Here is a 26,056-nt window from a genome sequence, read left to right on the forward strand (position 1 = left end):
GGTTTATTTAAGTTATGCCTTTGTTTAATGCAACTTTTCCTTTAATATGCTTTAATAAAATTAAACCAAGATTATATTGGCTTGAAAGCAGGATTATGTAACTAAATGTGTACACACAGTTGTATGTCATGTTCTTTGAAATAAAACATTTGCATTTGTTTTGTATTAGATGGTAGGCATTGTCCAGCATCTTGCTTGGAATATTGAACCAAATTTGTATCTTTCAGGTTGGAAGTGTTAGAATCATAGTGAATGATGTTTCAACTTACATCTCGTATTGTATAATTATTTACTGAATCATCTCACTCAGTATTTACCAGACACAATGCAGAAATATGTATGTATAACAAGATATTACAGCCATGCTTTTTGCTACATGAGAAACAACCAACAGAACTCCAATATAGACTAAAATGTGTGCTGGAATGGAGAGATATGGAAGAAATTTGCATAATCTTCCATGGAATTTTGGCTTACTTTTATTGATCAGGACAACTGATTTACATTTTATGCAGGAGATAACTGGGTCTCTTCCTTACGTTGTACCAAATGACTTATTCTGTACCTGAACTGGAAGGTTAATAAATATGTTCAGTTCCTAAAATTGAGTATGTTCTTTATTTAATACTTGCACAGCTGCAAATACTGGAAGAAACGGCAACACTTCTTCTTCCACTTGAAAGCTTTAAGTACCTGCCCCTTACCCCAAAAAACCCACAGGAGACAAATTACCCATTAGTTTACATTTATTGAGAACTTATACAAAAACATTACAATTAATGTGTATTCATGAGTACATACAGTGTCAATATTGCAAGCTCAACACAACATACTGTAAAGCATTTGATTTACCTCACGTCCAAGCTGCATGTCCCTAAGATACTTCCCATCACAGTAGCCTTTAAAAGACAATCTTCTTTTTTTTACACGGGTAGTTTCTGTAGCACTATCTTAGGACGAAAATGCATCTTGCATGCATATAAGATAAAGGTTGCATAAACACAGGACTTTCATAGGGTACTACCAGTAGGAAAGGAGTAGCTACTGTTTGCATTGTGTAGGGCCGAATGTTTTGCCTTATGAACTGCTAGTACACACAACAAAAATCGAAAAGTTCTTTCTACTGCCTAGATTATGAAAAGAAAGATTTCTCAGCAGCTGATGTAATATTTTCAGAAAGGTGAATGATATAGCCTACCTAGTTACTAAAAATAACTGCAATTTACACGAATCTAAAGATCACTTTTTTAAACTAGCAAAACATATCCTATACAGCACACATACTGAAGGGTGATCTGTAAACATTGTTATTAGTTGAAATTAAGATCATCTTTCCAAACATTCATTACTCTCACTGCCTAACATTCTGTGACTGGAAAATTTGCACTTATTTTCCCCCTGCCATAGCACACACAAGAACCGCTCAAGGAAAACGAGGCAACTATGTATATAAAGGTTCGAACTCAATGAATGGAATGGAACCTTTTGATTCAATGCAAGGTTTCTGACAGAAATCAGACAAAACTGAATACCAAAACTACACTTGGTGCAAGAAGATGCCTGTAGGTCCACCAGCAAATTGATAATGAAAATAAAAAAATGCTTAGTATAAAGATTATGAAAGCAGATGCATAATCCCCTATGCCAACAATTTCATTCTAGTTTCTATTACATCCCTTCCCTTGAAATTTCAAGCTATGTTTATATTAAAAACTGAGCAGCGAAAACAAGCTGTTTTAAAATGGGGAAACAAAATCCAACAGAGATGAAGCTCTTCAGCACGTATCTAGTTCTCATATAATAATGAAATCTGACATGTTGAACTACAACAAAATATGAAGTGGCTCGAGGGAATTCAAGTACAACTATTAATTTAGTTGTGAAATGCAAAACATTATCTATGCTTGACTATTCAGCAAAGTGTAACTTGATAGATGGTTTGTATTATTACCACATAACAAATTATGGAACATTTATGGTCAAGCAAATAGCACTTTAAAGAATGAGAAGCGATTAAAACAGGCAAATTATACCCTACACCATTAAGTATGGGATACATTTAAAATCGGTATTGTTTTGCCAATTTTACCTTCTACATGGAGCCCTTCTATGGTCCATGCTCATCGGCTCATCATGGCCATACACTCAAAGGAATCCTCTTTATTGGAAGTAACTATCTCAGGACCTGATTTTATGAGCTATGATTTGGTGCTTGCAGCATCTTCAGCACTGTGTGTGAAAATGAAGGCAGGGTTTTTTGAATATTTTTCTTTGATGCAGAGAAAAGCAGGACTTTTGATAAAATCAAAGCATTTTATTAAGTGACAAACAAAAAACTGATGGTACTGCCTTAGCATCATCTATCTAAACTGAAAAAAAATGCACCAGTTAAGCTATCTAAATAAGCCATATACAAAACATTTAAACTGGCAAAAATATACAGCGATTCAGCTGAAATAGCAAAGTAGGAAGGAGTTTCCTATAAAAAGGAAAGATTTGCTGAACTGTTAACATTTCACTGGTAATACATGCTTTCTACAACTATTCTGCAAAATTCAAGTCTAAATTTCCCTTCTTTATCAAATAAGCAAGCTAGGTTATGTTTTATGGTGTATAACTTAAAATTCGTTATTGCCTTGGGAATGAAACACACAGTATGCTTGAATAAGTAGTATTGGGTATAGCATCCTTTGAACATTATAAAAGCATTTGTGAAGGCTGTTGAAATTCTGACCAATATTTCCTGTATCTTGAAAAAATATTTTATATTCATTTGTAACAACTCTGTTATTGAGGGAAAAATAGTAAAAGTGACTTACTCAAAAATTATTGCAGCAATCCACTTATCTTTTAAAAATAAAGATACACATTTACCCAGAAATGTAAATAATTGTTTCAGACTTTCCATTGGAATGAAACCATGAAGAGCAGAATACATTTGGGGAAGATATTGGCAGATTGCTTTTGAATACACAAGCACAAAAAATTCTCACAGGGACAACATTAATAAACTGAAATATGTATTTATACACTTCCTTAGGTTGTGCTTACCTGTGCTTTTTGCAGCAGAACCTAAGGTGGAAGGTCTGGGAAGGCACTGTGAAGTATAAATAATTGCACTGTTTGCAATTAATAAAGATTTTATACTTTAAATGAATCAAAATCAACAGCCTCCATTTGGTGAATGATAAAGAATCTGGTGAATTGTTGCTCTGTTTAGTTAGTAACTACACCATTTTCGAATAAGCTACAGACTAATCATGCAAAATATTTGATCTAGAGACTTTACAGCCTACACTAAATATATTTAATAACTTCCTAGTAGTCTTTTCAAAATTTAAATCCTACCCTAAATTGGGATAAAAATAATTCCCTCCTGATTCTACAGTACAACAAAATGCATTTCTAATTATCTGTGCAGTAAAACTACTTCATTTCTGATCTCATTTTGTTCTTTTCTTGCAGCCATCCTAAGAGTATACTCCAAAACAACAAAATAGTTTTCCAAAAATAAGGCTAATAAAGGTTTAGAAATTAACATATACTTCTATCACCAAATAAATGCAGACAACTGAAGACAATACAACTTCCTCCTGACAAGCATTTCAAACTTTTGTTTTTAACAATGCACAAGTTTTTATCTGAATATATCTCATTTTTGAACCCTAATGAACAATTATTACTTAGGTAAATGACAATTTCTTTTGCTAAAGCTAAATAGCTCAAGAATACTTACCATTAAGCTCATACACATACATTTATGAACACCTAGGTTTCTGAATTAAGAAGCAATTATGATTTGCTAAAATATCAGCACTGTATTTTATTCCAACATAATATTCACACAGGTATGGCATTTGCATTATGTGGAACAGTGACAAAAAGATACTGTTGCAGTTCATCATTTTGTCATTCTGATGTACTTACAGTGCAATGCTCCTTGAAGGAACAATCAAGGATGATACACAGCACAGTCCTCCTCACCCCTACAGAGCTAGTTCTATACTGGCTGGATCAAACCTGCACTTCAACAGACAATGGCAAGACAGACTGTATTGCATGTAATCTAATAGATGCAAAAAAAGCAAACAGTGGATTTTAACAGTATACCAATTTTCAGTATGAATTAGTAAAAGTAAAAAAGTTTTATGGAGATTTTTCAAAATATAACTTAATGACTAGTCTTCAGCATTTTAAAACAGAGCTCATCTGCAAGACGTTTTTCTGTTAAGCACTCCCAGACTCCAAATGGCATATTTCTAACACAAATGCAGTTTTAGTAACTAAAAAGCATATAATCCTTACTACACTGAATTCTTAAGCAAAGTGCTGCAAACCGATTGCTTAGCACATATTGCCTTTTAGAACGATTCAATAGCAAGCCTGAAAAAATATACTAAAGAATTAAACCATGTATAAAAACAAATGTTAACTATAGCAGCTATATGGGTCTGAGACAGTGGTCATGGATAAAAAAGAAAATGCAACTGTTAATGCAGTAGAAGTATGTCAAGAAACATCTGCATGTACATGCAATTTTTAATCAAGTAGAAAGAGGAGGATATCAAGATGCTAAACAGCAAAATACAGTAATGAAAAAGATCCTTCTATAACTATTCTGCAAAGGGAGAATACCAATGTAAAGCTCAAACTTTCAAGGAAAAAAACCTTAATTGTGTACATGTACAGCATTACTAAGAAACCCTTGAATTCTCAGAGTACCCACATATCCAACTTACCGACACAGGAGGTTTCATATTATTTATTGTAAAGCACAAAACAGGCATTTAAAAGTGATCAAGTATACATTGAAAAAGTACATTTATATCACAAAGCATTGACCACATAATAGTTGCAAATACATTTGCTGGAATGTGTACATCTACACTAATGTACTAAAAACAAACCAATTTCCATTTCTACACAGAAATATTACCTCCTATCAGTAGTGATAGATATTTTGTACATTTTCAAAAACACTATTTTTAAACCAAACAAAATTATGATCTTCAAGAAGGCGTCTGCATCCATACATTTAACAAAGGTTTTTTTCCCCCACATAATGAAGCAAATACTGTATTGTCCACTTCTTATTATTGGCCCTGTGCGAAGAAATACATAAGAGATACACAAAAAGTTAAAGAAAATCTTTTTTAAATTGTGCTAACTCAGGAGTGAAGCCTTTAAGAAAGAAAAATTGGTTAATGTAATGGTGGTGGCTTCCTGCATGGCTTCAAAAACCCTGGGAGGAGAAATTTTTTGATCAAAAACATCGAATGTATGCAAAGAAAGAGACAGAACTCCAGTTAACAGAGCATAAATCAATTTACGGATTATCTTTTACCAGGATAAATAATGCATACTCCAGGTAAGATATCAAAGTGGGAGACATGCAAAAAAACAAAAAACACCCCACGAGATAAAGGTAAAAAATAATAATAAATCACTAAAATATCAGCCAAATAAGTCAAGATTGTTATACCTGTGGTGCTGGAGGATGTTGTGGCATTCCTTGTGGACTTGTCTGGGCATAATAGGCTGCCTGCTGTCTATAGTATTCAGCCCACGCTGCACTATAATCTGGCTGACCCGCTGGTGGGGCTCCGGCTGGAGCTGGAACTGCCTGACCTAGAACAAACATACATTACACAACTCTGGTGCCATAAAAGGGACAAAAGAAGCTCAAAATAATCTCGTTTCTAACAAACATTACCTTGCTTCTTGTAATATTCCTCCCAAGCCTTTGAATAATCTTGTGGCTGCCCTTGTTGACCTGCAAAACCCCCCACATTTTAATGTAAACACAGCTCCCAGGTACACCAAAATTACAGACAAGAATACAGTGGAAGAGTTCTTTGCTGTTTTATTTGAAGTTTAGTGCAAACAAAGAGAGAGATAATATTAAATCTCTAATTTGTATAATATTTTCTTCTACACATTGTTCCACAGTTTAAAATAAAGATTTAAGCACTGTATGCCTACATTTGAGCTCAGCATTTGTAGAATGGCTCATAGCCCCACCCCTCAAAGGTTTACGGCAGGTGTGTGGGGAAATCTATAGCTGAGATGTCCCACTCCATATTAAGTATATTGTTACATACATAAACTATCCCACCCGATCCATGTTATTGCCCCATCTGTGAGAATTGTATTGCTGGGGTGGGTGGGGAAATGTACAGCACGTATACACAATATTCTACAAAGTGGGCACACAGGAGTCACTGCCGTGTTCCTACAAGGTGAACCAGCCCTGAAGTGTATCAAACTGAGAAAGTTTGAACATTATTTCTCCCAACACTGCTTCAAAAATTAAGAACGCATTTCCTGTCAATTCATGTTTAACACACATTTAACGACATTAGATTTTTCAATTGCTGCCTATGCAGTACATAGAGGAGTCAGGGTGGTCAATTCCTAGTGACCACATGGGTCCCTTTAAATTAGCTCACTGATTAATTGTGTATGTTTTAATTAAATAATAAAAATTTGATTTTCGAAGCATATTATATATTTATACTGAATGAAGCGAGATCTTTAGTCTTAAAGTTGCAAGTGTCAGCAATTTTGAAGCAGGAAAGGGTCACAATAAAAACTAAAAGAATTCAAGCCTGTCCTTGATGTTTTCCCCACACATTCTAAGTGAGTTGGCATGTAATGGTGGGAGAAGGAACTCAAGGGATTTAGAAGCACCACATCCTGTCATTCCTCCAAAGAACTATCAGATATATGGAGTTAAACTTTTAGCATCACAAGGAATTCTGTGAAGTTGCTTAACCTATGTGATAGAAGTCATCTACTGAGCTTCATATATAATATCATGAGCCCCCAATTTCAGGTAATAAGAACATACATATTAAATTAAAAGTTCTGTAACTGGCTCATATCTTACTTTGGAATCAGACAATTCCAACTATAAGGACAGCCATACTGATAAAAATGGCTGAAGGCAAAGTACTGCTATACTGATGTGTCTTTTCCGCAAGTTGTAATTTATCAGACCAAAAAGCTGCCTCCAAGTGTCTACTGTTAATTCTTTCTGAAATAATCAAGGCGGCTCATATAGGATAATGTTCAGGAATCTTTTAAGTACTGAACACCTTAGGAAAATGGCAGAATAGAAATATTGAAGTAATGTTTAACATTAATGTGATATTTAAAGTATAGCATCTTGTTTCAATTTATTGATGCATGCTGTAATATCTTACTATAAACAAGTTATTAACTTGATCCACGAAAGGATTAATTCTACATAATTTTTAAATACATCACTGTATAGTCAAAGGGAGTTGAGGGGACACATGAACAAGAAATGCACGCAAAAAACTAGTGCCAAGTTGTAGTAAAATTTTGCCAAAATGGAAATTGTTATACTAACAGAACAACTTGGTTTATTAGTAGCAAATTTATTATTTTTTATTTTCTGACATTTAACTTAAGGTGATATATATGATTCACAGATAGTTGCCCATCTAAACACCATAACTGCTTAGCTTCAGCAAGGTGCTGACATTATTCGACACATAGTATACATTGGGACTTAAAAGTCTTTGAATCTGAAGCTATGCAACATTCAGGAGTGGAGGGCATAGATATTTCCTGCAGTGATGCTAATAAGTTACTTTTACAAATATGTCACAGTCATAAAATATAGCCTTGGATATGACTACTAGAATCTTTGAATGGATCCAAAGATCCCACTGCATCATGTAAGGCATTTCTGCTTGTCCACAGGAGTGTATTATTAACTCAACCACCCTCTGTTCTCAAGAGCCATTCTAGAGAGTCTAACTACCCGAAACCAGGTTATAGGGGTGCATTACTTCTTTCAATATACCCCTCCACCTGAGGGAAGCACTTTCTACTCAAACAGTTGGGTCTCTGGATCCAAACCTCTATTTTGCTCTAACAAGGTTTGAATATTTTTGCAGCAGAGTAAGCAGTAGAAAACCACAAACAAGGGTGTTACTGTGAATTAATTCATACTAGAACTACTGGTAAAGTTGTAAATATTGAGAAAGCAGTACTAGGGTCTTAGCAGTTTAAGAGAATCATCATATGGAATTGCTGTATTTGAACTAGTCTGTAGATCATATATGCCAGGCTGATTTAAAACATTTGGAAGAACTCTAAACTCAAGAAAATGCCTACCTTTATCTACTAACAAGGCTATTATGCCCTCAAGAGCTAATTTGGCATTCCTTGAAATCCAACTGAAAAAACTAGTCCTGCATATACTCTATTTTAAAATCTCTGCTCCACAACTCAGATTCAGTCACGCTTTTAATGAAAAACATGGCAATACAAAGAGAAGGGCAGAATAGTCGTGACAATCACTATTCTCTTCCCCCACTCTGCCACACACACAATCAAATGAATCCAGGAGTAATGATTAACATAATTTTAATTTACGGGCACACCCAAGCACAAATACCAGAATGAGGCTGGTCTACGTTAAGAGATTTAGCATCCTGTCAGACCTGCATATATTTCCTTAATTGAGAATACCTGGCTAACCTTATGTCTGAAATATATGGGATTTATTGTAAATTTCTGAATTATGCTCATTAAAAACAACAACCAGGATGTGATAATTCTATAAGAATGGTTAATGTCCCTTGAAATTTCAAAAGGGCTCAAGTCTCTCTCAATCACATTTTTGTGGTCCCTGCCTCAACCTAACTCACATGGTACAGCTTTACCTTTCCTCTCTGCTCTTTGCAGGCACAGTGACACTGAATTCTGGTGTGTCCCTACATTAGAGGAGAAAGAACTACATGGGTCTTGTCATGACACACATCTGGCATGAATGGAAATGCTGGCTCATGATAGAACTGTGAGATGGTGTCTATTAAGTGTGGCAGACTTTTCCATTTAGCTAGCTAGAGATATGCTCGTTACTGGCAGCGTACATCATCTGATATGATGACGGTCATTAAGTGTAATGGCTGTTGTTATCAAGCACTGATAACTCCACAAGGTAGGGAAAAAGATGGTGAGATGTTTAAGGTTATAAAATCTAAGTTACTCTACACTTCATGCAAAATAGCTATCCTTGCAATTCCCCGAGAACCCACTTTTCTTGATACATAATGAAGAGGTATTCATAAGACTCCCAGTTCTTAATTTCAGGAGCAACCGAGTAAATTGTCTTGCTACTTAAAAAAAGCATATGAAACAGCAAAGCTTTTTAGAGAAGTAAATAATAAAAGCCTCCTTTTCACATCAATAAAAATGTAAAACATACCCATTTTTTTATAGTACTCTTCCCATGCCTTGGTGTAATCTACCTGCCCTGCTGGTGCTGGATTTGGCTGATCTCCTACATGAAAAGAAAGTTGAAAGAAAAAGTTTTTTGTGCGAACATGGATAGAAATACTGGCAGAGATAGTTCTGCATTTAAATTTACACACATTATGCGAAGTCAACAGCTGACAAGAGACCAAAAAACCCACAAGGTCAACTGGAATGTAGCTCACAGCACAATGAGCAAAATTACATTATGGGTGAGTGTCAGTCACTTATTTAGGAACTGCAGAGGATACCAACACTGAAATGTAGCATACAGCTGATGCAAAATACAACATACACATTTTCCAAGTAGTTTAAAGCAATGATTCTGAAACTGGTATTTTTTACAGTCAAAGACTCAAGGCATAGGACATACATGATGACTGTTGGTGGGCACCCCACATCCATAAATGTCCTTTCTTCAAAAAGTCAGTAACAAAAAAACCCTTCCACAGATTTGTATGGAGCCTGGTTAAGAGTTGCCTCAAATAATAATAATTTATTATTTGTACCCCGCCCATCTGGCTGGGTTTCCCCAGCCACTCCTTTGCTCTACCAAGGCTCCCTCAGATTCCAATTTGACAAAGTCTGGTCTATATGATGGTCACATGTGTCTGAAAATGTGTATGCATTGCAGGTTTTTTTGCAAGAGTTGTTTGATAGTTGGCTGTAGTACCAAATAAAAGCACTACAGTAGAATATATTATGTATATTAAAAGGCTAGTATTTTGATCTATTAACGGTATCGACAAGCACACTAGTGATGAAATCTAGTCAAAATTTGGGCACCCTAAAGTTGTCATGCACCAAGTTGTTCAGGCCAAATTTCTACCCAAATGCACAGATTAGTATATGGTATCTGGAGCACTGGTTTCTTTTCTATTTGGCACTTCCAAAGGCACTTCCAAGCAGGAGCTGAGTATGTATGGCTGTGTGTGACACTAGCCTTATCCTATCTCTGTATAGAAGGAACGGTGGAAGAAACAGGTGTGTGATTCACACAATGCCACATCAATGCTCTGGCACTATAGGAATAAGCCATGAACAGTTTCAGGCTCACGTTATTCTTCTTGCTGCTTATCCAGAGATCCAGGAATTTCAATCCAGGACTTGCCAACACATGATTTGCATTTGCCAAGCTTAATGCAGCTGTCTGAATAATATGACAAACTACAGTTTACTGCCAAATCAGGGCTAGAATCCTGAACTGCAATGGTGAATAGGTGACAGCATGTCAGCCTCTGACATAATGTTCGCCACACTATCATAGTGAAAAGAATGAGGAAAAAAAGGATAAGAGATCAAGCGCAAAGGAAACTGGATGGAGAAGGGTAGAAAGAAAGGTGACGGATATAGTAGCAATCCAGTGGTAGCCAAGACCTTGACAATGCCCTGGGCACTTTTGCTCTAGTAAGATTAAGATGATAGGGCCAGAAAAAGGAAAAACTCGAGGTAGAGATGGCCACTGACTTGGAAAACAAAGAGGATTGGACGTGATCCAGCAGGCACTTTCTAGGCTATGCTGATTCCCCTTGCAGAAGTTGGAAATCTCTAGTCTTAATGCACCAGCATGCCACATAGTGCTCAACACAATTTTCAATTCTAGTCTTAGAAAACTAGCATTCATTTTTGCAACAGATCATTTTTGTTATACCATCAGAATTTCAGGTGGAATTTGTGAGGCAAGACTGTGTGTCTCAGATTATATGAGACTATCTGGTCAAAACAATGCCCTGGATTCAAAGTTTGAATGAACTCAAGGAAGTTCATGAAATGAAATTTTGCCACCCCTCCCTCCCACCGACTTGTGCCTCCCTGAAAAGCCTCTTCTGCAGACTGGAGATTCTTTAATGGACAATGTGGGATGGGAGCATCACTCCAAATTGAGCAGACCTTTCCCCACATTATTCAGGAGAGGTCCCTGAAGAGCTTTTTCGAAGAGTCAAACCTTCCTTCAGTGAACTTCCTTAAAGTTCTTAGGATCCAAGCCTCCAAATACAATGATCTTACAAAACTGATTGGGTACCTTGTCCATTGGTCTGAGTGGCTGGTGGTGCACTAGGCGGAGCTGCAGGTGGTGGCTGTGCTTGCTGCTGATAATAGTGAGCATAATAAGCTGCCCATGCTGCTGAATTAGGGTCTGTTGGCTTACCTAGGAAATTAAACATTAATTTAAGTTCAACATATCTTCGGTAGGCTTCCTTTATTTTCCATAGGCTATAGTTTAGTCACACAGTTCCTGTCTAATTGGCCGTATACAAACCATATTTTGGTTCAAGGCTGCAATCCTAAATACACTTATCTTTTACATTATGGCATGCACAGGATTTTGCTTTAAGTCAAAGTAGCCCAGGTCAATTTCGTAAACTTTCAACAGTATTTAGTTTGTAGTCACGTGACTCAAATTGCAATCCTATGCAAACTTCCTTGGTAGTGAATGTCAATAAATCAGTAGGATTTGTTTCAGAGTCAACATATTTAGGAATTTTAAAAATAATGTACCATTTTATCTCGTTTTAAACTTGGAACTCAATGCAATCGAACACCATCTTGGCTGGACACGAGAATATATGTAGTTTTAAAAATTGTTCCTCCTTACCAGGATCTGGAGGATTCGGTGGCTGCCAGTGTGGATAAGCATTACCCCATCCTTGCGGAGCATATGGTGCTGGAGGGCCACTAAGGAGGAAGCGTATGTGCAATCATTATTAAATAGAAATGGAAAGCAACAAAACACAGCAGTTGCAGCTACTTCAGACTTCTAAACAAGTCACATGGTTGCTACTGGTGCTTGGAGGGACAGAACCCCCAATTTACAGCACTTTCCCCACCCAGTGCTGGAACACCCTATTTCTGGGGAAAGCTCTAATTAGCTATTTGCAGCTGCAACTACTGTAGCAAATGCATTAAAATCAATCCTGGAAATGGGTTGAAACCAAAGGGTTATGCAATAATGTTTTTGGTTACTTGGTGAATAAAAATGTTAATTTACTAGCACTTAGAAAATGTGTTATTAGGTAGCAAAAACAAGTTTTGGCCTGAATTCTACTGATATAGCCCCGTGTTTGGGAGTAAGGAGAGTGAAGGTGGAGAAGGGATCTGCTCAGTTTTGTGGTTAAGTAGCTGTCAAAACAAAACAAAACAAAACCCGTCCCAGTAGCAAAAGGGTTTGTGATTTCTATTTGATACTTTTGTAAATTTATTTCTAAGAGTAAGTTACTTACTGAGGTGCAGGACCAGGAGGGCCAGGTGTATAGGGAGCTGGATTGTAAGGTCCCATTGGAGCTCCAGGAGGCGGCCCAGGGGGCCCATGTGGCCCAGGGACAACACCATGAGGTCCATGTGGCACAGGTGGCCCCAAAGGATTTACTGGACCCTGAAAGCAAAGATAAATGACATGGATGAAGTTGCTATCAACCAACTGTAAGAACAAGCTTGTTCCAATATCCAACTAATGCTCCTCTTCTCTAAATATCTCCTTCGGGGAAGGAATTCCAGCTCTCCATCCCTCCGGAAATCCTTTGCTCTAAAAAGATTCTGCAGTCACACTAACTTTTACAGAACTCACATTATTTGGTTCTCATGTAGCTTCTTACAGTAATCAGTGGACTAAGAAGACATTCAAACTTAGAAGTACTAGCTCCTTGACTGCTAACAGTTCATGGGGTAAACAGCAATTGTACTAGGGCAAATAGCTTGACATATTCGCTACTCAAATAGCTCTATGACATGTGAGAAAATGCATGAAGAATGCAAGGTATATTTTGTGTATTTCCCCCAAAGCTGCCATTTACTATTAGCATCATGAGGCAACTTCTGCACAACTATCATAGGAACTGGTTTCCTCTTACTTTACATAACAACTAAATAAATATGGTTTTCCAGAATACTTACTCCAATCTTTTCTTCTATGAGCTGGCGAGCATAGTCAATCTGCTGTGGTGTTCCCCGGATGGTAAACAATTTCATATTTGGATCTGCATTTGGTGGTGGGTTTCTTTGCAGTTCTATTCTAGCACCAGATTGCTGGCTAATGCTCTTGATAGTTTCACCACCTGAAATTTAAAGTACAAATTATTGCACTGAATTTGTTGCTAGTTCCTAAAGAAACAGAGTAGGGAAATTTTAAACAAGTCTATGCTCCCCTGAAGAAATATTATCAGTCTAAAACAGAGCAAGACCTCTTGAACAGATTCACTTCAGGCTGTATCTGAATTTGTGGTGGGAACCTTTTTGTTCCATTGTTTTACTGGCCCTATTCAGGAGGAGGAGGAGTACAAGTCACACATTCTCTAGCTCCTCCAGGAAAAGTGACACTTCTACCACCTCAGTCCCAGTGCCTAATCGATGCCAGTAAGATGGTGTCACACATAACTCAACATTGAATACAGCTACCCCATTTAGAAAATCTCAGTTTAAATGTAACAGAAGATAGAAAAGCGATCTGCCAAATAAATCAAGTTTATTACCTTTCCCAATAATTAATCCAGTTTTTCCAGTCGGGACAATGAAATTAAATTCTTGCAATCCACCAGGTGGTCCCATATTCCAATTGCCCTGACCTCTACCTCGTCCACGACCTCCAGGTCCTGGACCACCAGGATTGCCAGCCTAGATTGAGATGAATAACACAAAAGAAAATCAGAAATAATTCAAAAATTACTGCAACCTAAAAAGACTAGCAATTTTCCCTCTGCCAAAATTACAAAAATACAATGCATAGTGTATATATGCCAATGTCTAAAAAAAAAAAAAAAAAAAAAAAAAAAAAAAAAAAAAAAAGAGGAACAATATTTTTGCAGACGTTGGAGAATCTATTTTACTTTTTTTGATCCTTCTGATACCTCAATGTCAGCTGAATGAAAAGCATTTGGGCCAAGGAACCATGGGGACGGATAAGGAAGGGATAGGGGTTTACCTAAAATATGGCATACATTTTATGTGCACCTGGGGCAGAGATGTGAAACAAAAAGCATAGCTACCACTAGCAAATGTCTGCGCAGGGTATACTGCTTCAAATTGACATGACATGAGTATTGCTCTATATAGTGGGGGAGGAGAGCTGATATTTCACAACTGGCAACCAAAGGAGTGCATTTACCTCCATACCAAATAAATGGCATGGAATAGGGTCCACACTTAGCCCTTCTTTGACATGCTTTTTTTTTTTTGTATGAGCCTCTACCTGCAATCTGAAGTAACTCAGTGCAGACATAGCTTTAGGGATACAAAAGGCACCCTGATGGACTAGACCAATAGCCCATCTTATTAAGCATCCTGTCGCCCAAGGATCAACCAGATATCTATGGGAAGACCGCAAGCAGGATGAGCACAATCACCTCAGTGAAAACCATATCTTTGACAAACAACCTTACCTATCAATGTTGCCTGTATTTCCCCAGAATGACAGCTTTCAGTCAACAATCTTTCTATGTACGCTGCTAATCAGCAACACCATGCTTGGCAAACACAGTGTTGGCTAACCCACACTGAGGTGAGGCTCAGCAGTTATCTATCCCACTGAAAACCATCAAATGCCACAAAGCTTAGAAGGACAAAGTTCCATTAATCCTAGAATTGAAGTGTCTCATGCCAGCAGTTTTACATATGAAAGCACACCCCAGAAACTGATGATAACTTATTTCACACTATTAAATTATTTTGCAAAGTATTTTTTTCCTGGATTGAGGATTTCTGTAGCCCTGCAGTGGTTGAACAAGAATCACAAACAGGCACTGACAATTTGCAGAGTTGATGTTTTCTTTTAACCCAGAATGGCTACCATAGGTAGGCTAGTGGATATTTTTGGTTTCAAGGCTAGAAATTTGTTAACACAGCTATTTAAGTAACTATCACAAATACTAAAGCTCCCATTAGCCCACTTCCTTTGAAGTTGAGAAATGTACTCAAATACATTTTAAAAGAAACCCAGTAATATTTTATAAACCACTTGATTTCATAAACATTCCTAGCAGCTATGAACCAACCTGAACACTTCGAAGAAGATCCGTAATAATTTCTGCTGCATGTTGGCATCTGTCTGGAGGTCCTGTGATTTGGGCTATTCTGTCTGGAGTTGTTCCATCATCTGGAAGAGGAATGGAATATTAAAACAAATTTCCTTTAAAAATTAGGAGAAAACCTCTGAATTTTATGTCATGTACATATAGGCAGTTCACCTGGTTTGAACTGTATCCTCACACCAGCATCATTCTGTATCTTTTTAATCATTTCTCCATTTCTTCCAATTACAATACCAACTGCAAATCTTGGAATTGGTACCTGAAGAAACAAAACAAATTTTCAGCGAATGTTTCAAAGCAATCAAAAGAATTTATCTAGGTTTAGGTCACTACTTTTGACACATCTCAAACATACAAGCAACCCACAATAAAGCCGCCGTGAAAAGGATTAGGTTAACAAAAGGTCAGAGAACAGTAGGAAATTTAATAGCTGTACACCAGGCTTCCTCAACCTCGGCCCTCCAAATGTTTTTGGCCCACAACTCCCATGATCCCTAACTAGCAGGACTAGTAAAGGGATGATGGGAATTGTAGTCTCAAAACATCTGGAGGGCAGAGGTTGAGGAAGCCTGCTGTAAACCTTTCCAAGCTATTTTTCTAACAAAATATTTAATACAACCCATAAGTATCATAACCATTATGTTTTAGAGAAATAGTTCAATAATTGCCAAGAAGTTCATCGCTAAGTTTATAAGGGCCAAAAAATGAAATAAAAATCTGTTATTATTCTTTTTATTTATATCCTGTCCTTTCTCCTGGAAGAATCAAGGCGGCATACAGTTAAAACAGAAACAGCTAAAAACATAGGGGGGAAAGCAATCGCTAAAAATAAAATAAAAAATACATTAATAGTATATACAAGCATCTCATTACATACTTTCCTGCCCTTTATTCTAATTTGAAGAAAAAGAAGTGCTCTGAAAAAGTCACATTTCATAAAATGTTCTCATTATACTCACATCTAATCCTTCATTTCCTCCTATTCTTGAGCCATATTCATTGCGCACCTCTCTAAAACCACCTTGATCACGAATTAGGTCCAAAACCATTTCCTTGGCTTGCTAAAAGAGAATGAGGTACAATTCAGATGCAACAATCTTAAAAGGAACATTATATAAAGGAAAATTATTTTTTAAAAATAAAATATCATCTTACTTGAACTTTGTAAGGATCTCCTGTGATTCTAAGAGGTTTGTCTGCTCCAGTGTTCTGTGGTCCATCTTGAATCATTACCATTTTTACACCAGCTCTCTCCTATATTCAACAAAAGTAATCTGTACAGATCATGCAAATTTAGTACTTTAATGCATTTGCCCACAAATTAATTGTTTTCAGCTTACCTGAAGTTGCTTTATTGTCTCTCCACCTTTTCCAATAACTAATCCTGCTTTGCTAGCTGGAATCATAATTTCCTGGACTGCATTTCCTGGACCATCCCCATGATGGAATCCTGGCGTAGGCCTTCCTTTTTCAACTATCTGATCAAGTAATCTCTTGGCAGACCTTGAAAAATATACAATTTATAATAGTGGCAAGACTGGGGAAAAACATAACTGGAACAAACAGCAGAGTAAAATGGGTGATGGCTAACTAGAAAAGCAAGTAATCTGCTTAACAGTAAATGAAAATCTGTGACTCTTTACAGTGCCCACAGCACTTCCATTTAGGAAGGAGGACAAGAAACATGTCATTGAGTATAAGCAACACGGATGCAAAAAGAAAAAGGCAGGGCATGCAGATGATCGAAAACACAGAACATGAAGATCTGCAGAATAGTGCAGATAAGAGAAAGGTAGGTTAAAATGTACTGGATATACCTGGGGGGGGGGGAGACCTCAAACTATACAAGTTTAGCCATGCCTAAACAATGATCATTCTTCACCTAGGACACCAGAAAGTAATTTCTGACATAGTACACTATGCTCTTTAACATATAGAACCATAATTAAAAACACGTCAGCCTATTTGAAAGTTTTAAGCAAACACTTACTGTACTGACTCTGGGGTTCCAGTTAACATGCAAGATCTTTCAGGCATGCCACCACTATCTATAAAATGGAAATAGTACAGAATTAATACTACTAAAGAAAGAAATCAGTAGCTAGCAATTATGCATTAACTGAATTACACATTCAAAAGGTACTCAAAATCAATTGTCCATAATGTATCCAAATTTTAACCCATTACATGTTCCCAAAATAGTTTCTCTTAAAGAGTGGAAAATAATTAAAAACACTGGTTTGGTTGTAACATTACTTGCTTGTGTTCCATACTTTTCATTAATAGAACAGGAAATGAAATAGTTACCAGGTGCAATCTGTATTTTGCATCCAGATTCTTGCTGTATGCGAGAAATCTGTTCTCCTCCTCTGCCAATTACTTGAAAAATGGACAAACAAACCAGAATTATTGCACGAATTGCATTCAGTGTATTTTAATTACTTTATAGCAATGTTACACTACTTACTGAATCCAACCATTCCATCAGGAACTTTGTATTCTTCTGTCATTACAGACCTGAAAAAAATAACAAAAACTATATTGTACCTTGCTTGGAATTCTCTCAATAAACTTCAGAATTATATTGTGTTATCTAGTTCCTATTAGTTTTTTTTCCTTTGCCAGATTTGTAGTTTTGCAAGCCTACAAATGATAGTAATTTTATCAGTAGCCAATTATTTTAAATTAATAGGTACAATAATATCAATAATTTGCATAGATTTGAATTTCATAATCACTACATGTGATTTAAGGCAGAGGTTTGCACAAGAGGACTTCCACTTATGCAACAGGATTTTACCTTGCTCTTCTCCATCCTGCATCCTCCTACATGCCTCTAAAATTTACTCTGGTTTTCCCCAACATGCAAGAGCAGATTTGGGGGCATGTAGGAGGAAGGAGAGGAAGGTTAAGCCCCACTGTGTGAGTGGAGAGCTATTCTGCTCACACAAGAACAGCAATGGACAATTTGTGACCATTTGCTGGGGATGCAGGAGAAAACATGGTCAGGTGGAGATGCCTCTGAGTCCACATAAATAGAAAATAGCCCTGTCTACTTTTAATTTAAATACAGAAGTCACAAATAACAGCAAATATATGAAAAGCATATGTAAAGAGAAATAAAAGATTGGGGAAATGTAATAAAACTACATGCATGATCTATCCTACAATGCAGGAGGAAATTCACTAATGAACACTTCTTTTCATTTACCTTTTCAAACGAACCCTATCAAGCTGATTTAAGCCTTATTTCTTGTCCTTAAACATAGTAACACCCTTACTGATCCAAGCTATTTTGAAAGATGCAATGATTTCTCTGTCATGCTGAACTGCCTGGCATCTTATTTTCAAAGAGATCTGAGTAGCAATGACATATTTGCTTACATTGCCATCAAAGTAATGAATAACATCCTGATTCAATTTTAGCTGAAGGCAGTAAGAGAACGTTGGTTTAATATGGATGGCATATTTTTAAAAATCATACTTTTTGGAAAGTGGCATGGTTACTCTAAGAAACCACACACACATGCTACATTATTAATCAGTTGCCTGTTTCTAAAATATGCCTTGAAGGCTCAGATTTGTAGCTCACACAGCTAAGCATCCAATCCTGTACAATGCTTGCTTAGAGGTACGTAATAAGCACAAATATAAGCACTGTAAGGGAGTAATACTATACACATTAGCTGAAATAAAGCAAGCTGATGCAAGTTAAACTGGTGTAAAGTTACACCAGATCCAAATTTCCTGGCAGTTTTTAGGTCTATTCAAAAGGGACAAATTAAATTTGCAAAGTCGATGAATTAACATACTGGAGTCATTCCTGCTTGGGATTGTTATATGCAATTTTGAAGTACTTTTATAATTTTTTGGGAGAAGTCAATACGAACAGTTACATCTTAGAAGAATCAGAAAAAAGTATCCTACCTCTGTTGCTGATGCATGGGTGGCATCTGATTTCCAAAGGCTAAAATAAATATATACAGTAAATATTTTAATTCCATTAAATGCTCTGGAATAAATGACAATGGGTGCAACACACAGCCTACTATATGAACAATTTGCATTTATATTAACTTTTTTCATCTCTCCCATTCAACCCAAAGTATCACAACTACAATTACAATCCTAAACTCATGTAGTGGGAGTAATCCTCACTGAACTCAACAGATAGAGGTGGGTAAGACAGCACTATAATTATCTCACACGGGGGAAATACAGCACTGGGTACAATAGCTGAGGTCAGACAGAGAACCAAACCATGAATTGATGATTGAAGAAGCCTACAATGAGACATAGGCTTAGGTTTTTGTCCTGTCGTATGCCCAGTGTAACCATTTCCTTCCAACTTTGCTGATAGCTGAGAAGCAAACTATGACTGAGGCTTCACAAGGTATATCTGGATAGCAAATCAATATCAAACTCTGGTATGCATGGAAAACAGACATAATCTGCCAGCCAGAAAGTAAAGACAAATTATAGATTGCTACAAACTGAGAAGAAATGAATTAGGTCAAGAATACAAGGATAGGAGAGCAAGAACCAAGCTCACTGTTTTTCCTACTCTTATGTAAAACTTCCCCCCTCTCTCCCTACCCTTATACAGCACATTATTATGAAGTAAGATCAATGGAACTTGTCTCTTCAGTGGGCAGAACATTTTTGCCTTCACCTTTAAGGTTTCTTCTCCTATCCCAATGAATAAGTAGTCAATAAACACGCATTAGGATTTTCTTTGTGTTGGGGTAACACACTATATGTACAATCACCAACCCAAAGTCCTATCTCCCACTCTCTTTTGAAGCAAGGGGTACGAGTTGCATGTGGCTTGCCCCTTTAGTAACAGAATATCACTGGCTCTGTTCAACACTGCAGCTTCACTAGCACAAGATATTGCAGTGTTAGCAAGAAAACGTCCCTCTCCTGTTCCCTTCCACAAAATCAGCTCCAGAGTTTAGGGAACCCACTGGAGCAGATGGATGGGGCAGAAGATAGGAAACCTAAGTCCTGTTATGCCAGTGGAACCCTGATGCCACTGCATTGGATAGAATTACCTTCCCTTGGTTTTTTTTTTTTAACAGCAGCTGATACTTCCTGTAATAGCAGCATTGGATTTAATCTGTTGTTGCTAGCCTTTCCAGCTGTAATACTTTGGGTTGTTTTTAATGCTGCTAGTTCACTCGCACAATGGCACTCCTCCCCTGTAGTCCACAATGCACCCTAACCCTAAAAACCTTCTCCAGGAGGTTGGAGAACCCTCCAGAACAGATTGTAGGGCACAGGTGAGAGAAGAGGCAGGGGAAGTCAGTTGAGCAAGCAGAACTCTGCTGGTGTAGTGTTGGATACAACCCATTATTATTTTGTATTTTGCTCCTTACCAATAGTAACTTTTTTTGTTATGCATATTATTGATAGGGTCCATATTCAACTGTTTAAAATCTAGGGCTAGATCTAGAGGATTGTGGCACCTGTCCGCTACTGTATGGAAGGTGAATGGCGGATTTCTGAGGAATAAATTGGATGGTTCCATAAAGTGTGGTCTCTCAAGGATGAATCCTGGGACTTGCACTTTATACTTGTTCATAAATGACCTGGAGAAGTGAGGCAGCCAGGTTTGCATAACATCATATTGTTGACTCCAGTCTGTGAAAAAGGCAAGCTCCATTCTAGAAATCATTACCAGCCCATATTGTAATGCCTTCAATTCAAATGCACTTGGAATAGTGTGTACCTGTTCACCTTCCTTGAGGCCAGAGGTGAGATGCACTGTGGGGTTTTTATTGTTCCTGCTGCTGTTTGTATGTTTTCATGATGATCTAAAGTGTTAACTGTTTTGTTTTTATATACTTATTTTGGTTATAATGCATATGTATGCCATATATCATTTGGCTGAAAGGCAGGCTATAAAATTTCAAAATAAAGTTCTGATCATCACAACTACAAAGGGGTATTGTAGAGCTGGAAGTTTCAAGAAAGGGCAACCAAGATGATCATGGAGCTGAAACCCTGTCCTACAAGGGAATTACAACATTTGAGTGTTTATAGCATGCATAGGGATGATGGGAGTTGTAGTCTGACGGGCTCTTAAAGAATGCTGCAGCTGCCCAAGAGGACTGCCTGCTGAGGGCCTCTTTCCACCTGGCTTGGGGCGGGGCTTGACAGGCTTCAGAAGGACTGCAGCTGCTGCTCAGCAGAGGGTTCCTCTTCTAATTTTTATCTGTGTTGTTTTAAATAAGAATCTTGGCTGTCAGGCCTGGACCCTGCCTTGCTGGCCTTTTCCCATCTGGCCTGGGAGAGTGGAGTGGACTACTGACTCCAGCTACAAAACCTGTTGGAACAGATTCTTGGGCTGTAATATTTGGTTGTGTACATTTTGATGTGTTTTATTTATTGTTTATGACTTCTGTGATGTTTGTAATTATGTACCGTATTTTTCGCCCTATAGGGCGCACCGGCCCATAGGCTGAACCTAGTTTTTTTTTTGGGGGGGGAATAAAGATTTTTTTTTATCCCCCCCCCCAAACCTGAGCTTCTCCTGACCCCCAGAACACGCTGCTATCCGCAAGCTCACCAGTTGGGGACCCAAGTTTGAGAAACACTGTACTAAAAACAAGTTTCTCAACACTTTTACATTAGGCTGCTTTTACTTCTGTGCATTTCACAATATTAACCAACAGATAGAGACGCCTTGATGAATGACTAATTAATGTGCTTATCAGGCTTCCAGACTGCATTTCTCACACACCAAAAGATGTGCTGCTCTATACAATAATTGCAACTATGGGTTGGAACAATGAACTATTAACAATAGGAAAATATAAACTAATGCCTTTCCACCGATACTTCTGTAAAGGTTAAGTGTAAGAACATAGTTGTTTCACTTTTCTTACAGAGCTCTTTGGAATGAAGTATAAAACAGTCCTCCAGTGAGCAGAAGACATCTTCCACACAAAGAAGGAACCTTTTGGATCTAACAAAATATTTCCAAAGTAACTATCTGGTCTTTCAGAAGGCAAAAATAGAAGGAAAAATGGTTTTTAGTAAATTCACCACACCCCTCTCCTTCATAATGCTACACATATGAGAAACCTGCTCTAAATTCCATAGCAGAGTGGCAAATCAAAGACCTACTGTGCATACACAAATTCAAATTGATGCAAACCATACTCTGAACCTACGTCTTGCCCCAACTAGATACTGTGCTCAATCCTTTTATGCTGCAGCCATATATTGCTACCTGTCTCCCAAGCACCATTAAAGAACCTAGCTGCTCAATAAGCTTTAATATCTCTATTCTCTATTATAAGCAGCAGACAACAAGGCAAGGCATGGGATTATACTATAATGCCTTTTAACAACTTGTCTCATTGGGTACATTGCTAGTTAAGGTCAGCATAGTGTTAACCAATTATTATGGAAGGTATTTCTAAACATGATGGGAAGCACACATTTCAAATGCATTGAAAGAACATGCTGCAGTATCTACAACATTCTGAGATACCCCTGCCCGTACGGGCCAGTCGTGTCCGACTCTAGGGTTGTGCGCCCATCTCACTTAAGAGGCCGGGGGCCAGCGCTGTCCGGAGACACTTCCGGGTCACGTGGCCAGCGTGATGAAGCTGCTCTGGCGAGCCAGCACCAGCGCAGCACACGGAAACGCCGTTTACCTTCCCGCTATAAAGCAGTACCTATTTATCTACTTGCACTTAAGGGTGCTTTCGAACTGCTAGGTGGGCAGAAGCTGGAACTGAAAGATGGGAGCTCACCCCGCCGCGGGGATTCGAACCGCCGACCATGCGATCCGCAAGCCCTAGGCACTGAGGTTTTACCCACAGCGCCACCCACGTCCCCTCCTACAACATTCTATAACCCATTCTATAACATTTTTAATGGGCTACAACATTCTATAACCCATTAAAAATGTAACCTTACTTAACCAGTTCAGATTTTTATAACTGAACTCTAAACAAGTCTGCAGGCTTATAATGAAACCAATTATGCAGTAAGAAATTTCCTGTTGAAATTTTTGCATATTTTTCTATTTGGGGTTTTCCATTAAAAGCAGCAGCATATTTAAAAACAGAACTCAGATAGTCTCCTTCCAAATCCATGTAAGCAGCCACCCCATTGCTTTTGACCAAACATTGCAGAAGCTGACATCTGTCCACAAAAAAGGGCTTTCAATCCCTTCCCTGTTACAGGTCCCTGCATCTCCTCAAAAAAACCTTTCCAAGGAGAAAGGTGTGATGTGAGAACATGTGAAAATCATGCAGAGTCACCTTGCGCAAACAAACTTCTGATGCAACACTGAATTCAACCTGCTGTCTAAATTTACTTTTAACCTTTTTACACTGGATATTTGGGCCCAACAAGATATAAAACATGATTAGAAGATAGGATTGAGCAAGAAAATATCCTCAAGAGGGATAATAGAAAACTATAGAATGTCCTTTCCCATATTGCTTCTTCTACATAAAAGGCTGCTACAAACTGAAAAGCGGTAATAAAATGTTGGATTAGCAGCTCACAAACAATCTGTCTATGGAAAATGTACATCTGTCTCCTGGCTTGTCTTTTGCATCACTTCATGACGACTGCTCAAATGCTATGTTCACTTCTCACGTGTTGGTTACTTCCAAGACTGGATTATTGCAACGTGCTCTATGTGGGGTTTCCTTTGTGCTTGATACAGAAGCTACAGTTTAGTGTATAATGCCTTGTCAGCATATAACACCTGTGCTGAGAGATCTGCCCTGGTTGTCAATTTGCTACTGGGTCAAGTTCAAGATGTTACTATCACTTGGGACCAGTTTACTTACGAGATTGCCCTACCCAATATGTGTCCTCTTGATCGCTTTGATCGGCAGAATTGACACTAATACAGATGCCACATAATATCTGTTCTGCATTTGTATGAACTTGATCAGGCTTAGTGAGGCAGTGCGTACACTTTGGAACTCCCTGCCTATTGAGATCAAGAAGGCGTCTTCATTGTATTCTTTTCAGTGCTTGCTAAAAACATTCCTGTTTAGAGAAGTTCACCCAGATGCTTAGAAATCTGAGGGAGTTTTATTCTGTTTCAGCATTTTAACTTTTGTAATTTAACTTAAAGTAAGGTAGTAGATTTTTCTTTATTTTACTGTTTTAGCTTTTGTAAACTGTTTTTGAATTTTCTAAACAATCAAATGGTGTATAGATTTTATTAAATAAATACATAGAGTGGTTGTGGTTTTTTTTTAAAGGGAGGTAAGGGCCAAAGCTCGGCAGCAGACCCATGGTATCTCAATAGTAGGAAAAAACTACTGCCTAAAGCCTTGGGGGCAGCCACTGACAGTTACTAAAGACAATACTGTTCTATGGATACATGTTCTGACTCATTACAGCATATCTTCCTGAGTAAAAAACCCTGCCAGCTACCACTTTTTAACTATCTAACGTTTGGTTCATTTCAAAACTATATTCCTTTTATTAATATGAATATTCTGTTTTTAAAAAGCAAATACTGACTGATTCAGAAAGACTCCTTCCACTCCTATTTAAGATAGCTCTCCCACAAACAGAATCCCTATATACAACACATGTGGTGCAGTTTCAAAAGTGGTTTGTATTGCAGATCTAATTACTGTTTCTAGGGATAGAGGCACAAGACCACCCAGCAACTCTGCTGCATGAACTCAACCACTACGTGCACATAAACACTGGTATATCATAATTATGTATAGAATAGAATAGAATACAATACAATACTAAACACTTGCTTTGACAAGTACACTTAAGAGCTGACCACAAGGTAAAAACATACTTACAATCATTATTTGGAGGAGCAACTTTCTTAGGCTCTGGTTGATCTGCAAAAGTAAGATTTTTTTAAATGTTTTTTGTCACAAAGATAGGCAATTTAAATAAATGGTTGTTCCAGAAGTGCAAAATGCAACTTGTCCAATGCATTTTAGCATGTTTTTGAAATTTCAGGGAATAGGTCATCTAAACAAGGAAAAATCTTATATGTTTAACACTTGGTTAGTATAGTCAGGGGGAAAAAATGCAAAGTACTTCCATTTATCAGATAAACTGTTCAAGGTTTAATAAGGCACGCAGGTTTAAACACACTATTACGGATGTCCAGGTCACTAAAACATAACTAACAAACATTTAGCTGTATTATTAGTAATTTGACACTAAAGCTAATGATGCTTCTGTAACAAAAACTGAAAAGACCACCATTGTGAGAAATAATCATTTTACAATTATATCTGACAACGACCACAATACTAAATAGAAAATCAAAATTTAAGATTCAACCAACACATAGCAATACAATCTCAATCTGGGAACTGTCATACAGACTTCCTAACCAAATACTGAAAATTTCACGGCATAAGACGTCAAAACAGCAGATTCAAAGCCACTACCATCACTACCATCCAAATCCGTTTAGTATGAGTGAAAGTCGTAGATAACTGATATCTGATAAAAATTACCTCAAATGTTTCCGTCCCACCCCATATTCAGGAATATATGATGAACCACCATTATTAAGTGCAGTAAAAGTCAGACACATATTCCAAGAAATATTTGTGTCATCCATTTCAAAAGATCCACTAGTTCATTTCACGTTTACATACTAAACACAGGTAATAAATAAAAATTCCTGCCTTTAAAAGGAGAGGGCATTCCCTCCCAGTGTGTTGTACTGCTCGGACTTGTCCAAGAGCCATCTACACATAAAATAAAAAGAATACATT

General features: G+C 37.5%; 1 protein-coding gene across 1 annotated transcript in view; it reads right to left on the bottom strand.

Moving 5' to 3' along the window:
* Positions 1-728: 728 nt before the first annotated feature.
* The window catches only part of FUBP1 (far upstream element binding protein 1), a 30,161-nt gene continuing 4,833 nt past the window's right edge, over positions 729-26,056 (bottom strand). The window contains 20 exon segments of the mRNA XM_081914184.1: positions 729-3,055; positions 3,057-3,097; positions 5,483-5,628; positions 9,245-9,319; positions 11,315-11,440; positions 11,888-11,967; positions 12,513-12,664; positions 13,183-13,343; positions 13,758-13,899; positions 15,276-15,376; positions 15,468-15,570; positions 16,271-16,372; positions 16,467-16,565; positions 16,652-16,814; positions 17,302-17,359; positions 17,619-17,690; positions 17,779-17,828; positions 19,239-19,278; positions 25,118-25,159; positions 25,967-26,029. Of these exon segments, the coding sequence (XP_081770310.1) occupies positions 3,037-3,055; positions 3,057-3,097; positions 5,483-5,628; positions 9,245-9,319; positions 11,315-11,440; positions 11,888-11,967; positions 12,513-12,664; positions 13,183-13,343; positions 13,758-13,899; positions 15,276-15,376; positions 15,468-15,570; positions 16,271-16,372; positions 16,467-16,565; positions 16,652-16,814; positions 17,302-17,359; positions 17,619-17,690; positions 17,779-17,828; positions 19,239-19,278; positions 25,118-25,159; positions 25,967-26,029 (1,835 nt within the window). The 3' untranslated portion in view covers positions 729-3,036.

This window comes from Podarcis melisellensis (genome assembly GCF_964234715.1).
Source record: "Podarcis melisellensis genome assembly, chromosome: 6".
NCBI lineage: Eukaryota > Metazoa > Chordata > Lepidosauria > Squamata > Lacertidae > Podarcis > Podarcis melisellensis.